The sequence below is a fragment of the Patagioenas fasciata genome, chromosome 4 (genome assembly GCF_037038585.1).
Source record: "Patagioenas fasciata isolate bPatFas1 chromosome 4, bPatFas1.hap1, whole genome shotgun sequence".
Lineage (NCBI taxonomy): Eukaryota > Metazoa > Chordata > Aves > Columbiformes > Columbidae > Patagioenas > Patagioenas fasciata.
This window is the reverse complement of record NC_092523.1, coordinates 73,609,919-73,623,279: the sequence shown is the minus strand read 5'-3', so window position 1 is coordinate 73,623,279 and position 13,361 is coordinate 73,609,919. Positions and strand designations below refer to the sequence as shown.

The 13,361-nt window shown below is 41.9% G+C and overlaps 1 protein-coding gene across 6 annotated transcripts in view; it reads right to left on the bottom strand.

The window, feature by feature from the left end:
- Positions 1-13,361, bottom strand: part of ELOVL6 (ELOVL fatty acid elongase 6) — a 94,076-nt gene that overhangs the window by 15,783 nt on the left and 64,932 nt on the right. For all 6 annotated transcript variants that reach the window (XM_071808196.1, XM_065837222.2, XM_071808197.1 and 3 more), the window contains one exon: positions 9,694-9,825. In XM_071808196.1, coding sequence (XP_071664297.1) covers positions 9,694-9,825 — 132 coding nt within the window. The remainder of the gene's footprint in view (positions 1-9,693; positions 9,826-13,361) is intronic.

Genomic DNA, 13,361 nt, shown 5'->3' with positions numbered 1-13,361 from the left:
TGAATAACAGAATTGGAGGCCTCCAACACATACTTACCCTGTTACCATCTCTGCAAGAGCACAAGAACACCAAGAATTTAACAAGCCCCAATAGCAAAATCTTCCTTCTACCATCTTGCTGCCCAAATGCTCCTCAACTTCTCCCCCTGCCCATCTCCTGACTGGGAAGCAGAACAGCTGGGTCTGGCAGCTCAGTCCTCCCTTGCCCTCCTTGAAGGTGATGGAGCCCCATTCAGGGTGGAGTCCAAGCCACAGTATTGTTAAGAGAAAGGAAAGAAAAGGGGGAGATGAGGAACAACATATGCTTTTCTCAGTGTGGTGCTCACCCAAAACCTGGCGGTCAGCAGTAGTGAAGTGTTTTATAATGGGGCACTCTATGTCTCAATATCGTGTGTGAGCAAAACTTGTGCTGATCTTTGCAGTTTTCATCATTCTTTTTGGCAAAAGGCTTCTCTTTGCATAGATTTATGCATACTTTGAGGTTTGGGTTCAGTCCTATCAAAATTCCAAAGCAAAATTTGAGATAATTCCCCTTCCATCTCTAAAAGAACCCTCCCATCACTGAACCAAGCACATAAGCCCTGCTTTTCAGACCTTTCTATGGTATCTGATCCAGATGTCTCTTTAGCAAGCTTTTCAATGCAAATCATTTGAGTTTTCAGTTGGGACCAGAACCTGAAGCCAGGCCAGCTCTGAGCAATTTAAAAATTGTGCAAATATTTTACATGGCCCTAAGAAATAATGTATCATTTGTGCAGGTTTATATACCCATAAGCATATGAATACATGTCTGGGTGGTTATTACTTTCCCATGTGATAAATTTTGGGGAGGGAAATGAGGTATATTAAAGTGACAGCTCACTCTGTGGTTTTCAAGTGAGGGCAGATCCTGTGCTCCTTGCACCAGTCTTTTTTGTCCTCCTTGGCAATAAATCGCTCGACATGGGGCCACTCCCTTCAGTCCTTCCCTCTCGTCAGCAGATTTCCTGGTCACAACTCACCTGGCTCCCGAAACTATTTCTTTGTTCCTTTTATTGACAAAACTGAGAAGAAAACCAGGCTTAACTATTTCCTTCCCTCTCCAGGGACCTCATTAAGCATACCCAAACAGCGACATCTCTGCAGGGCTCCGGATCAATGGACACTGTCATCTGGAGATTTTAATCACATTAACACCACAGCAGAGCAAAGTCCATCTGATTCTCCCGTGCTAAAGTGGCAGGCTCAACATTTCTGCCAATTGCTGCATCAACTACTTGGAAGGCTTATTTATAAGTGTGGACAAAAATCAATCTGCCACAGCTACCGCCTTCCAGTCTCTCCTCACAGAGCTGAATTCCCTCTCCAGGAAATGCAATTTGATTCCCCAGACCTGCCTTCTTTATGATGGGGATTAGCTATATTCAGACAATCCTGAGGAGCAGAGTACAAAAATAATCAATAAAACAATGTTTTGTGAGCTGGTGGAAGAACCTGCACCACTTACAAAGCATAGCAGAAAAACAAATGCCAGGGCTAGATTGCTGCCAGTAGTCTTTGCAGCAGAGGAGATGGTAATTGGTGGTGGTAAAAAGGATTATACTCGCATGGAGAGTCGTGCACAGAGCACTCAGTGGCTATACAAGGCCCACTGGGTTTTGGTGGAGATAAACAAGGAGGAATGGTCAGGCTGAAGGGCAGTTGCACTCAATCATTACTCCAGAACACAAGAGAATAGCAGAGGTTGCTTACAGGGACACCCGTGTAACCACACGGTGCTGAAAAACAGAACTGTTTTCTTTTGACGAATGAAAAATAATTTTTCAGCTGTATCCCTGAGTTTCATCCGACTTCCCAAGAGTCAGTTACAAGCTAATCAATAGTAATTACCTATCATCTGGTCTTGCTGCTGTCCTCAATGTGCTGTTACCTGATGCTGCTCCCTGATTATCCAGCACAAGGAGGGCAGGAACTTGCAGGAACAATATTTCTTGATGAAAGCTATTATTTCTTGAGCAGTAACTCACTCTTCCATCACTAAATAATAACTGGACTTTCGTTGCAGTTAAAGATCCCTGGCACTCTGTGGAGGCTGTATACTTGAGATATTTTTCTGTCAGGAAACATTTCGTAGTTCTTAGATATTTATCTCAGCAAGTTTGGACTGTGGCTGAATTACTAAAAAGAGAAAAAAAAAACCAACCAAACACAATTTTCAATTTAAGCCCTGTGTTTGGTGCAAAATCTCGTAAGAATTAAAGAATCCATCTAAGGATTTCTAAAGTAGCCCATAAGGATTCATAAGCACAGTGTAACTCTTAAGCAATCCTCAACGAATGCTCCAGGGGCATTTCCACTTATTCCTGTGTCATTACTGAAATTATTCTCAGCATCCAACATTATCTCAAGAAAATTTTAGAATAACTGTAATATTGTAGTGATTTAAAAGATAATCCAAAAAAAGTGGCTTATCTATTTCTGCAGGATAAGTTAAAGATACTTAAAGGATCAAACGTATCACGTTCATGGAGTAACTGTAATGTATAGCATTGAAATGTGTGTATGTATCAGGAATTTGAAATTGTCCTCGGCAAATAAAGCTAAAAAGTAATAAAGTAAAAGATTTAGCAGAGAATCCAGATAGCCAATGGAGCTAGCCACCACTAAAGCTGTAAAACAGGCAGATAACAAAGCCAGCAAAATCTAAGTTACAGGGAAAGACTAGCATTTGACAGAGCAAAGAAGGCTTAAAGAAGCTAAAAGTTATAATACAGCTGTAATGAGCTGCTCAGATCCATAAATTTAATGGCAATTACAGGCCCAGAACACTGACCTTCCTTTTTCACTCTGTCCTACCGGGGAAGCACTCCTGCAAGTGTCTGGAGAAGTTCAGACCTCAGGGATTCGCCAACAGTTGGTAAATAATAAGTATATTTTATTTTTCAGCAACCTAGGTAAGTTGCTGAATGGTACAGGCACGAGGATGCTCATTCGTTTGGAAGTTGTTAAACTCCTCACGTACTTTGCTAAACCCCGGCTCGACACCCATGTGTGACCCCGCGTGTACACAGCGCTCGGTTCCGCAGTGTTCATTAACACGCTCGTCTGCGGATGCAATTTGGATTTGACAGGTCCTGCAAGTTAACACCTCTCAGTGTTCTATTTCCCGCTGTCTCCAACAAGCACAAGCTGTTGGGGACTTACTCAGAAGAAAATACACAGAGATTCCTGTTCCCCAGGGATTTCTGCACAGGGAAGGATCTTTTGCCAGGCACACAAACCAAGTACTGAGGATGAGTAAATTGCAGAAGTGCCACCACAGGGGACAGATGGGAGGCTTGATTTCTTCCGAATGCATTATCTACTTTCTCTCTAGTACAGTTCCCTTCTTAAGCCAGCAGACAGATGTTGTTTATTCCTAAAATACACTTTTCACTCTGTTTCCCGTTTAAAATGGAGAGGAAAAGTCTCACTCCTGGGGGGCTCTGCTTTGAGCCTGCGAGGGCTCCCGTGGGCTGGGGCAGGGTGATCTCAGGAGAAAGATGTAATTCCAGGTGACAAACTGACTGTTCACACTCAATGACTGCCAGAGTGGAGAGGGAATAGGGGCAAAATGAGCACAACAGCTGCTTCCTAAAAAAATTTACTGAATTCACTTTGCTAAGATGTTCAGTTTTCCAGCAATAAAGACAATCAAGCAAAAAAAAAGCCAGAGGGGGGCAAAAAAAAGTTTCTAAAGAATGGAGGCCCAGTTTAGCACTGAAACGAGATTTTCACAGGAATTTTTAGCCAGTCCTATCCATTTCTTCTGCAAAGTAGCATCAGCCAGATCACACAGTGAATCCTTGTTTACTTTTGATTAGACCTTATTAGGTAAAAACAGTAGAACCAGTTTACGTTCAAAATTATGTTGATGGACACAACAGAATCCACAGCAGTAACAGCAACGTGAGGTGAGATTTCAGAAGTTGGGCCAAGCATTTTGTCATGTGGCATCAATTACAATTCTTGGAATAAAGATATTTTTCATGGGATGTTCTTACTTGGAATAAATAAGGTATATATTTGACATACCTCTTCTTGATGGTATTTTATTCCTCTTAGCCTATATGTTTTACCACCTCTACACTGTTCTTTTAATGGCAGATAGCATTTGTTTGGCAATGTATAAATTCACCTTACATAGCACTGTTTGTATTTCCCTATTGGGATTACAGTTCAGCTTACAGAAAAGAATTTTTTCTTCTTAAACTGTTGAATCTCATCCAAGGGATTTTTTGTCTACTCTCTAATCAGTTTGAATTCCCACTGTTCACTCAACTTTCAGCTTTTGCTCGAAAATGGTAACAAAAAACATGTTCTGATATCCGTTACAATCAGGTAAGTACATAAAGACGAACATGGTCCTACAGACATAAATTGCTGAGTATGTACATATTAAGCATTTTACTAATTAGGGTTCTGAGAAATGTCCTACTGAGAGTATGCACTAATGCTTTACAAATATAAGGAATGTTTCACATGGAATTCATTTGCTTTTAAGTTTATAATACAAAAGATTATTAGTTCACCTTAACTTCTGATTATGAATTTTAATGTTAATTGGCAAATATTGCTCTTTTCAGTAATTCATTTTCTCTTTAAATGTCCTGTCAGGATCTTCATTATTTTTTTGAGTATTTTAAGATCTTCATGGGTTGCTCAGCAACATATGAAATTAAGTTGTGTTTTAATCTCCCTGGCAAGTATCTGTGAATGGCAGCTCCTGAGGCAGGACGTAAATTTGAATCATTTTTCCTCAATTTTCCTACTTATAAGCATGGTAACTAGAATGTATTTCACAGTCACAAATCTGAGCAATTGAAATCCTTTTTTTAAACTTACGTTTAGTCTTTTCTGCTCAGTTCAGCTCAGGACTGAGTTCCTCACCTAAAGCTGTGTTTCGGACTGCCTTGTCAGGAGCTCTCTGCAGAACAAGTCCAAACCCTCCTACAAAATGCTGCTGTGCTTGCAGGAACAAACCCATTACACCAGTTTCATAAAAGCAAAGTGAGTCAACTTCTTCCAGTGAGCCTTTTTGTTTTGTCTTTCAAATATAAGATCTGTTGCTGTTGGGATACTTTACTTTTGAGGCTCTGGTTAGCTCTGTGGCGAGCAGCTAGTGACCTTTCAGCTACCTTTGATACTATTGCCACTACCTCGAGAGAAAGCATTTCGCAGGAAGAAAAACATTTAGAAACCCTGTATTGACATCAACTGATTTCCACCACTGCTACAAAGCACAGCTGATTTGGATTAGAATCCAAGTGATCTCAGGTGATGATAATTGCGTTATGGTTGTGTGGTTTGGTTGGACAAAGAGCAGTTCCCCCTCACACTGCACCAGTCGTGGTCAGGCTCAGCCTCTGCCCACAAATGACCGCATCACATCGGATGTTTTAGCTTCTTCATCTGCTGTATTGACGTGACAGTATTTCCTAGGGAAGACAACCTTTTACTATTATTAGTTAGTGCCTTGACCCTGAGACTTCTGTTGGTAGCCCCCTTAGGATGGAGAGAAAGTGGAAATGGTGCCACGCTGCTGTCTTGTGTGAGGATGAGGCGATCAAATACATGTTTAAGCTCCTCGGTGGCGATGCTACCCATACACAGACTCCACAGCCCACAAAAGGAACCAAAAAATCCAGCTGAGATGTAATGAAAAAATGAATTAATGACTTCAAATCCTTCTGTAAGAGTCCTGGTCTCAGCTTTGCTGATTCCTAGAGATGCCAGCACGACACTTTTTAATATACTCCAAGTAAAAATTTCAAAGGATGACTAACTTCGTGTTCTAAGGGGCATGAATATAAAACTGGCAACACAAGTTTGACGTGGTTTTGCGGATTTTTAACCCCAGGAAATATTCAGAAATACAGGGCTGACTGTCACTTGCATGTATAGGTGAACCAGCAACACTTTCCTTGGGGTCTTATGAGACTGAAAAATGAACTAAGAGCAGGTTCCCATTGACGAGGAGCAGCACAGAGCTGCTCCCCCAGGACTGCAGTACATAACCAGGCTGGGTGAGAACACTTAATTGAAATATAGAAAACACAACACAACGAAAGACTGAAAAAAACTTCAGACAACAATAATTCTTCAGTGCTTGAAACAAGTCAACAAACCTCCTAGGGAGAAAAAACAAAACAAAGCAAAAAAAACCCCAGTAACAATGAAAAAAAACCCAACCCAACAACCTAAGAAAAATATCCCAAACTAATTTCTCAGCAGAAGATTTCAGAAGATCATGTTTTCACAGTGGTTTCCAAACAAAAAGCAAGATTTACTATCACTGCTCCTACAGAAGTTTTCACTGAGAAGTGGTTACCTTATTCCATAGACAAAATGTTCGAAACCAGTCGATGCTTTGAAAGGAAAATAAAGCTGCTTTTCTGCCTCAGAAATCCTGCTGGCTGCCAGTGTTGACACAAAACTCACTCTTGACCAAGCTACTAAATGCTCAGCAAGCCCAGTAGGGTGGTGTAGTTGTTTTGTTTATTTATAAGCGTGGCAAGTTTCCTACTGTAGTCGCTACCACATTTAAATTATCTTGGCAAAAGCGAGGCATACGGGATACTTTCTGAAGAAGGACCATGTCAGTGCCTGATAGGCAACTTCCTTTTCTATTTTTTTAGGCCCAAACCACATCTTTCCAGCCTCTGCTAAATGTTGCTATTCCTGAGGATATCTGAAGCAGATAAAATAGTAGGAGTGCTAGAAGGGAGAAAAACAAGGACTCCAAAAAAAGCCTGACACTGGCCTTGAGGCAGAACACTGAGGGCTCTCTAAGCAGGTTTTTCTTCCTCACTACAACACTCACAGCAGACAAATACATTACTTCAAATTTCTATGAGGTTATCTTAAAAGTCATAGCATTTTAGCATCCCAGAAAGCCAAAGAGGAAGTCTGTTTAAAGTTAAGGAACATTTTTCGTAAATCCATAGTAAGTCTACAGGTAGAACACTGGCATCTAAGTCTACTTGAATTGACATTCAGAGGAAGCAGAAATATCCAAGTTACTTGGAAAGTTTATAGCATTCAAGGTCTAGTGCAGCTTGCTAATAGAGTCAATAAGGCTGGGAGTGACCAACACCTCTAGGAAGGACAGTGGTGGTGAAACATCACAGAAGGGATGTTCCAATTACCACTTTTTATAAGAAGTATTCATCTCAGGTTTTAATTAATATTCTGCATTTCCTCTGTTTTTCAGGCAAGAAATCAAGGGGTTTTGTGTTTGAGTTGGTTTTGTATGGGATTGCATGTTACTATGGAAGTGCAGAAGTTTCACGCTGTCTTACCACAAACATTTTGGGTTGTTTTTCCCCTTCTCTACTTGACCCTTCTGCATACAACTCAGTCTCTCAGAACAGCAAAGCTTTCTAAGCACAGCCACATAATTTGCATAAGCAACTGGTCTCCATTGGCAAATCCAGCAGCATAAATTCTCAGAGCCTCTGTGCAGTCCAAACACCTCACGCTCCTGTTCATCCCCCCTCCTCCACCCTGCTGTCTCATTTCCTGATGCGCAAAGTGTGAGTTCTGCAGTGCCGGGGGAACACTTGTCCCTGCACGCTGCTTTCTGAACCGATGGAGGAAGCAAACCCCACCGTGGTGAATCCCTCTCAACCCGCACCCTTCTGGCCACTACTTCCCATCTGCACAACTAGAGCTCACCCAAGTGGGTCACAGCGAGAGGCAGCGGCTGTGGCAGGTTCATCCTGGCAATGTGCACCTTCGAAAACACCAAGTCCATGTTTTAAATTTCACCCAGCATCACTCAGCAGCTCATGCTAGCCATGCATTAGCTATTTCATATGATTATGATGGGAAACTCCAACCAGCAAGTAATGAAGGCGCTGATTTTAAAGTCCATATAGACAGCACTTTCACAGTGCAGTGTATATTCTTGCTATTTGTCGATCAGTGTATCGCTTATGATTTTGGGAGGAAATTAATTAGTGAAATTGCTTAAAAACCCCACACTGTGAATGTCGGCCACGGACCCATCTCAAAAGAATACGATTTTTAAATACAACCTAGACACCTTCTGCAAAGGACGGTTCTGAAATTATGCTTCTCCCCCACAAATTGGGAATTAAACTACAAATGCTTTGCGTACGTCAGCTAGTTGCTAGTGGCTACATTCAATAAGAAAGTGTAATTGGAATATGCATTTTGGGACCCTGCTGGCTACAAATCACTTTACAAACTGATCCACAAATGACATGCCATTTAGGAACCAATTCAACAGCTGCTGAAATTCAGCTGTTTCTGGAACAAATGAAGGCAATTGCTTACAGGGCCCTAACAGCAAAACTTTATTAGACACGCAGCCATAAGTATAGCACCACATGCAACCAGATGGAAATAATACATTTTCACAGTGTTACAACTGGCTCTCATAGTTATCCAGACTGCTCAGAGTTTTGTCTGCACTAGGATACCTATTTTAAAGCACTGATGGACTATTAAAATCAAGTCAACATAAAGTTCTTCTGTTAGCATGTCCTAGCTGGATGAGACAATATAGAAATACAATTGATTTTTCCCTGCTAGAGTTTTAGAAAGTGTCAATATGATACAATGATTTTGGAGGAAAAAAGCAAAAGCCACAAAAACAAGCAAACTTCTCCATTCCTGCTTTATTTTACTCTGTAGAAACTCTCAGCTCAAACTATTCCCATCCTGTGAAAAATCATGTACCCTTCACAGTTGCTCAGTAAGCAAACCTGTTCTATTTACTTGTGAACTAATATAATCAGTAATTATTATATTGATATCAGAAAAAGTTTCAGGTATCAGTGTTTGATAACGGTTTGCAAATGGTTTCTATGCTATGAACTATAACTTACACTCCCAATAGGTACTAAAATGAAGGATAATCTTCAGGTGTTCTGTGTACTGTTATTAGTAAATTGTACCATAAGTTCATTTGTAAGGGCTATTTTTATAAGCAGTGTTTCATTTATCTTCAGCCCCATTGAAAATTAGCATATCAAGCAGATAAAGTGGAATTCAGGTTGCTCAGTTCTACTGACTTCAGCAACTATCAAGAATCTGACTCCGGCTTTCCCCATATTTGATGATACAGTGTCAACACACAGCTAGAGAGATGTGCATCACTAAAAAACAACCTTCCCTTTTGCTAGATTTACAAGCTCTTTGTGATGGAATAACCAGAAGTGAGATTCTGATTTAAATTACAGTGGCCTAATTTACCCGTCATTAAAGCAGTGAGTTTAGGTTTACCTCACTGTAATGGAAATCAGTGTCTTGACTAAATATTCCGTATAGGCACCTATATAAATGTAGTACTAACTAGTAAGAGAGAACAAGACTAACATCTTAATGTGTTTATTTCCATTTGTAGCTTGCATGATAAATTTATTGAAAAGATAAGCACTTTTTCTCGTCCCCTCACTTAATTTTCACCTTTGCTCTTCAAGAAGGTTATTTATTTCCCTCCTGTTCAAACAACGCATGATCTGTCAAGTCAAAGGGGATAATTTTGACGGTGAGAAGTGATCAGGACATAACCCCAAATAGAAGAGCTAAAGAAATGCCACTTCCGGGTGAGCTTGTTGTTGCATTAGCAGTGCTGTTGTATGTGAAGAACCCCAAACCCTCTTCATAGACTACCGTCAAAGGCAGCTGGTGTGGAGAAACGCCTACCTGAAGACGGCGAGGCTCAGGGACCAGAGCACTAGTGGTTTCCTCAGTTCAAATTTTGCTCGTTTGTTCATTAGGTGCCGACCACCGAATATAAAGGCAGCATACAGAGCTGAAAATAGGAATGATTTCTTCCTGCAAAACAAAACCAGAAAACACCTGTCAAGGATTTAATTAGTATTAGATACACAGCAGAGTCACATAACTGCCAAGGGCTTGTGTGTTTCCTTGAAGGGAAACTCTTCTGAAAACACTTCTGCAGCCCAGCTGAGATTACTGATAGTGTACGAATGTACATGCAGGCATACAGGGCCATGTGCAGGCAAAACTTACCTGGGGAATTTCTGGAAAAGGACAGCCAAATTTGGCTCCCTTTCTTCCCCAATGTCCAAAGACTGAACTTAGAGGAACCGAATAGATATTGCAGAGCCCACACGCACTTCTTCAAGTGCAACAGTTGATTCGTAAACAAGCTGATCACATTTTGTGGCTCGTTTATCTTTTTCACATCAATTTTTGTTTCCTGCAGGCTCCTTGCTACCTGGCAATTTAGTTTCCCATTGTTTTGTCGAAGAAGACACTTAAAGATCTTGAACACCGCAACACATCATGAAGAGTCTCATGAAAAGCGGAGAACCAGCAAGGAGAGGTCAATAGCCCCATTAAGCAGTGACCATGCCTGGGTGGCATTGCCCTGTTGCACAAACCCTACCTGCAAGAGCCGGTTCAGGAAAACCAGGGAATTTGCTGAAAGGTCAATAGGGCCTTGTTAAGGAGCTTCAATGATACCCTTACGACTGCAAGTTTTCTTTTTAAAGCTGCTGGATAGTAGTCCAACTCAGCAATAATCGGCAAACATTTGAACTCTGCAATTATAACTAATTGTAAATCAGCCATCAGAGGTCAAAAATAGTTTCAGCCTGGAATTCCTTCCCAAACAGCACAGTATTACACTGACTAAAACTTAATGATGTACAGCATTAATGATGGCATAACTGAATGGCTGTATAATTAGAAACTGTTTTTTCTCTAAAAAAATCTATAATTACATTCACAAACATCAGTGGGACTATGACTTTGTAGCAAGAGATGCTGGTTCTTTTTGGATGACCAGGAAGAATAACAAACACTCTCAAGAAAGGTAACTGTTTCATTAACATCCCAGAAAAGGCAGCAGCAAGTTACAGGATCTTACATTCCTTCTGACGCTGGAATCCCCAGATGATGCAGCGTCAGACAGACCTGTGACCAGGACCTGGCGCCTTGCCTGGGCTTCCCATTGGGTGAGGTTCACCCGCATTGTGATCTTCAGAGCATTTATAGGATTTTCAATTGTATGTTTATATGAAAGTATGTTGCTTCACCTCAATATAAAGACAAGGATGTGCTTATGGTGTCACTATTGATGCCAAGTAGGTGCCAACTCCAGGCTCTTCCATTGCAATTAGATGGCCTAGGGTACCCCATGGCAAGGAATATGTGCAGCACAGCACAGTGTGTCTGTGCCTGCTCAAGGCAACCAGTACATGGATCACGAACTCCTCAATGGACAAGGGTCTTCTCATGAGGTCCACAAAAACTAAAAAAAGCTGTAGCAGCACATCTGATTTGAAGCACAAAGAAGGCACACACAGCCTTCACTGGTGATGAGTTTTATATGCATTTGAAAGCTAAGTAAATAAAAGGGAAGTCCAGAGAGACAGAGGCGTACCAGTGTGCGTGAAGCAGCATGCCATTTTCTGCCCACTTAGTAACTCCTCTGTTTCTATTGACATGTTTATAGCTGTGTTGCAAAACACAGGTAACTGCATGAAATTCTGACTGGTGCTCTGCGCTGAGAAGGGTGGACCTGGTGCCTGTGGTCCCCTGGGTGAGCTTTAGCATCAGCACTGGCACCCAGCCTCAGGAAGATGAGGATGACCACAGAACTATTGCCCTCTCACCTTGTGCATCAAGATGGTCTAATTGCCATGGTAATGTTTATCACAACTCGGTTTTGAAAACCACAAAGCGTCAGCCCTTATTCATCTCATAATAAAGAAAAAAGCATTCATTTTCATTTCTGTGGTCTTAAATTTTACAGTCAGGGAAGGGGATATCATGATTGCTTGGCTGGGGGCCAGTAAATATTTGTTAACCAGTTTGGGTAGTGATGAACCACCCCACGCTTGCTCATACTGAACTGCCTAACATTTAAGCCAAGATTTATGGGTTATGAGACTGAAGCAAACTCTCAGTGTGAGGTTGGAGTGTGTTCCCATTTCCTTCCCTCTTCAGCAGCAATGTGCAGAGCAGCCCACAGCCAACCTGGGCGAGGGAAGGCAGCGGGAGTGTGATGGGCTGTACTGCAGTCAGTGGTGCACTTCCACCTGCCCCAGAGCATGGGGAGAGATATCTGCTCTGGGTGCTTCTGCCCCTTCAATCCCAAACATCTGGGCTACACTCAGTGCAGACAGACAGCAATGCACACAACAGGGCATGGAGATACGCACACAACAAGGTGTGGAGATCAGCACACGTGTGGCTGCTCAAGTCAGGTGATGTGCAGAGGGCCCCAGAAGAGGTAACCCCATGCCAACCCCCAACCTCTGTGGGGGCGCAAACCCCCAAGCTCCCGTGAACAGCCCCGCAGTGGGAGTCCCTCACACCACAGGCAGGAAAGATCTGTCTTGCACTGGTCCATCTGTGGAGCTCCAAAGCAATGGAGGGCAGCACAGGATGACATTTCAAGCAGAGCAGGACAAGACATCTCAGAGCAGGGGAAGAGACAGCAACACAGTGTTGCCATGCAGCTGCCAACAGGATGTGGGCTACGCAGGCTGGCACGGGAGGAGGTCAAGATTTGAGAGCAATAGGTAGAGATACTGTGTGTGAGGGCAGGCAGGCAGACAGCAGTTCAGATCTGGATCATCTACAGCCAAGACTTCAAAGTAATGGTTCGACTCCAGGTCCCAATCAAGAAAACAAGACCAGTCGGAATGAACTAGCAGCTCAGGTCTCTGCTCTGTTGGACTCCCTGGGCAAGATACTCTACATATTTATACAACGGAACATTTCATCTTGCTTCTTATTACAGTAACTATCTTTTGTGAGTTCAGTCAGTCTAATTAGGCCAATAGTTACGTTGTATTAATTAGAGTAGATACATTTTAGGTCACTTTTAACAGCTTTGTAACAAAGTCAGCACTATTTGCAATAATGGTAACTGAGTATTCCCACAGTACACAGCTTTGTATTGGCAGACATGAGAAGATTTGACTGTATGCATGATGTGAACTGCAGCAAGCAGCTGCAAGCAGTTTCAGACAAGGAGGAATGCAGTCGTATTATCTCCCATCAGAGGTAAGCACAATACTGAATAACTATTAGGCTGATTTTGAAATAATCTCTCTGTTTTGACACCTTCTGTCAACTTTTGATAACTTTTACTTTTTGCATCCAAAGGACTTCGAATTTTCCCCTCCTTGAAGTGTAATAATGGCTAAAAGAACTGGGTAGTCTAGGTGATATAGTTATAAAAGGGTTGCAGAAGTATGTACTCTTAAGATAACCTGTTTAACTGCATTAGACTGGTATTAACCAGCTTCCTACCAGTGTTTTTATGATGGATTTTCCTGAAAGGTTCATGACTACAATCTGGTTCCTGGGCTGGTAACACAAAGCAATGGCAA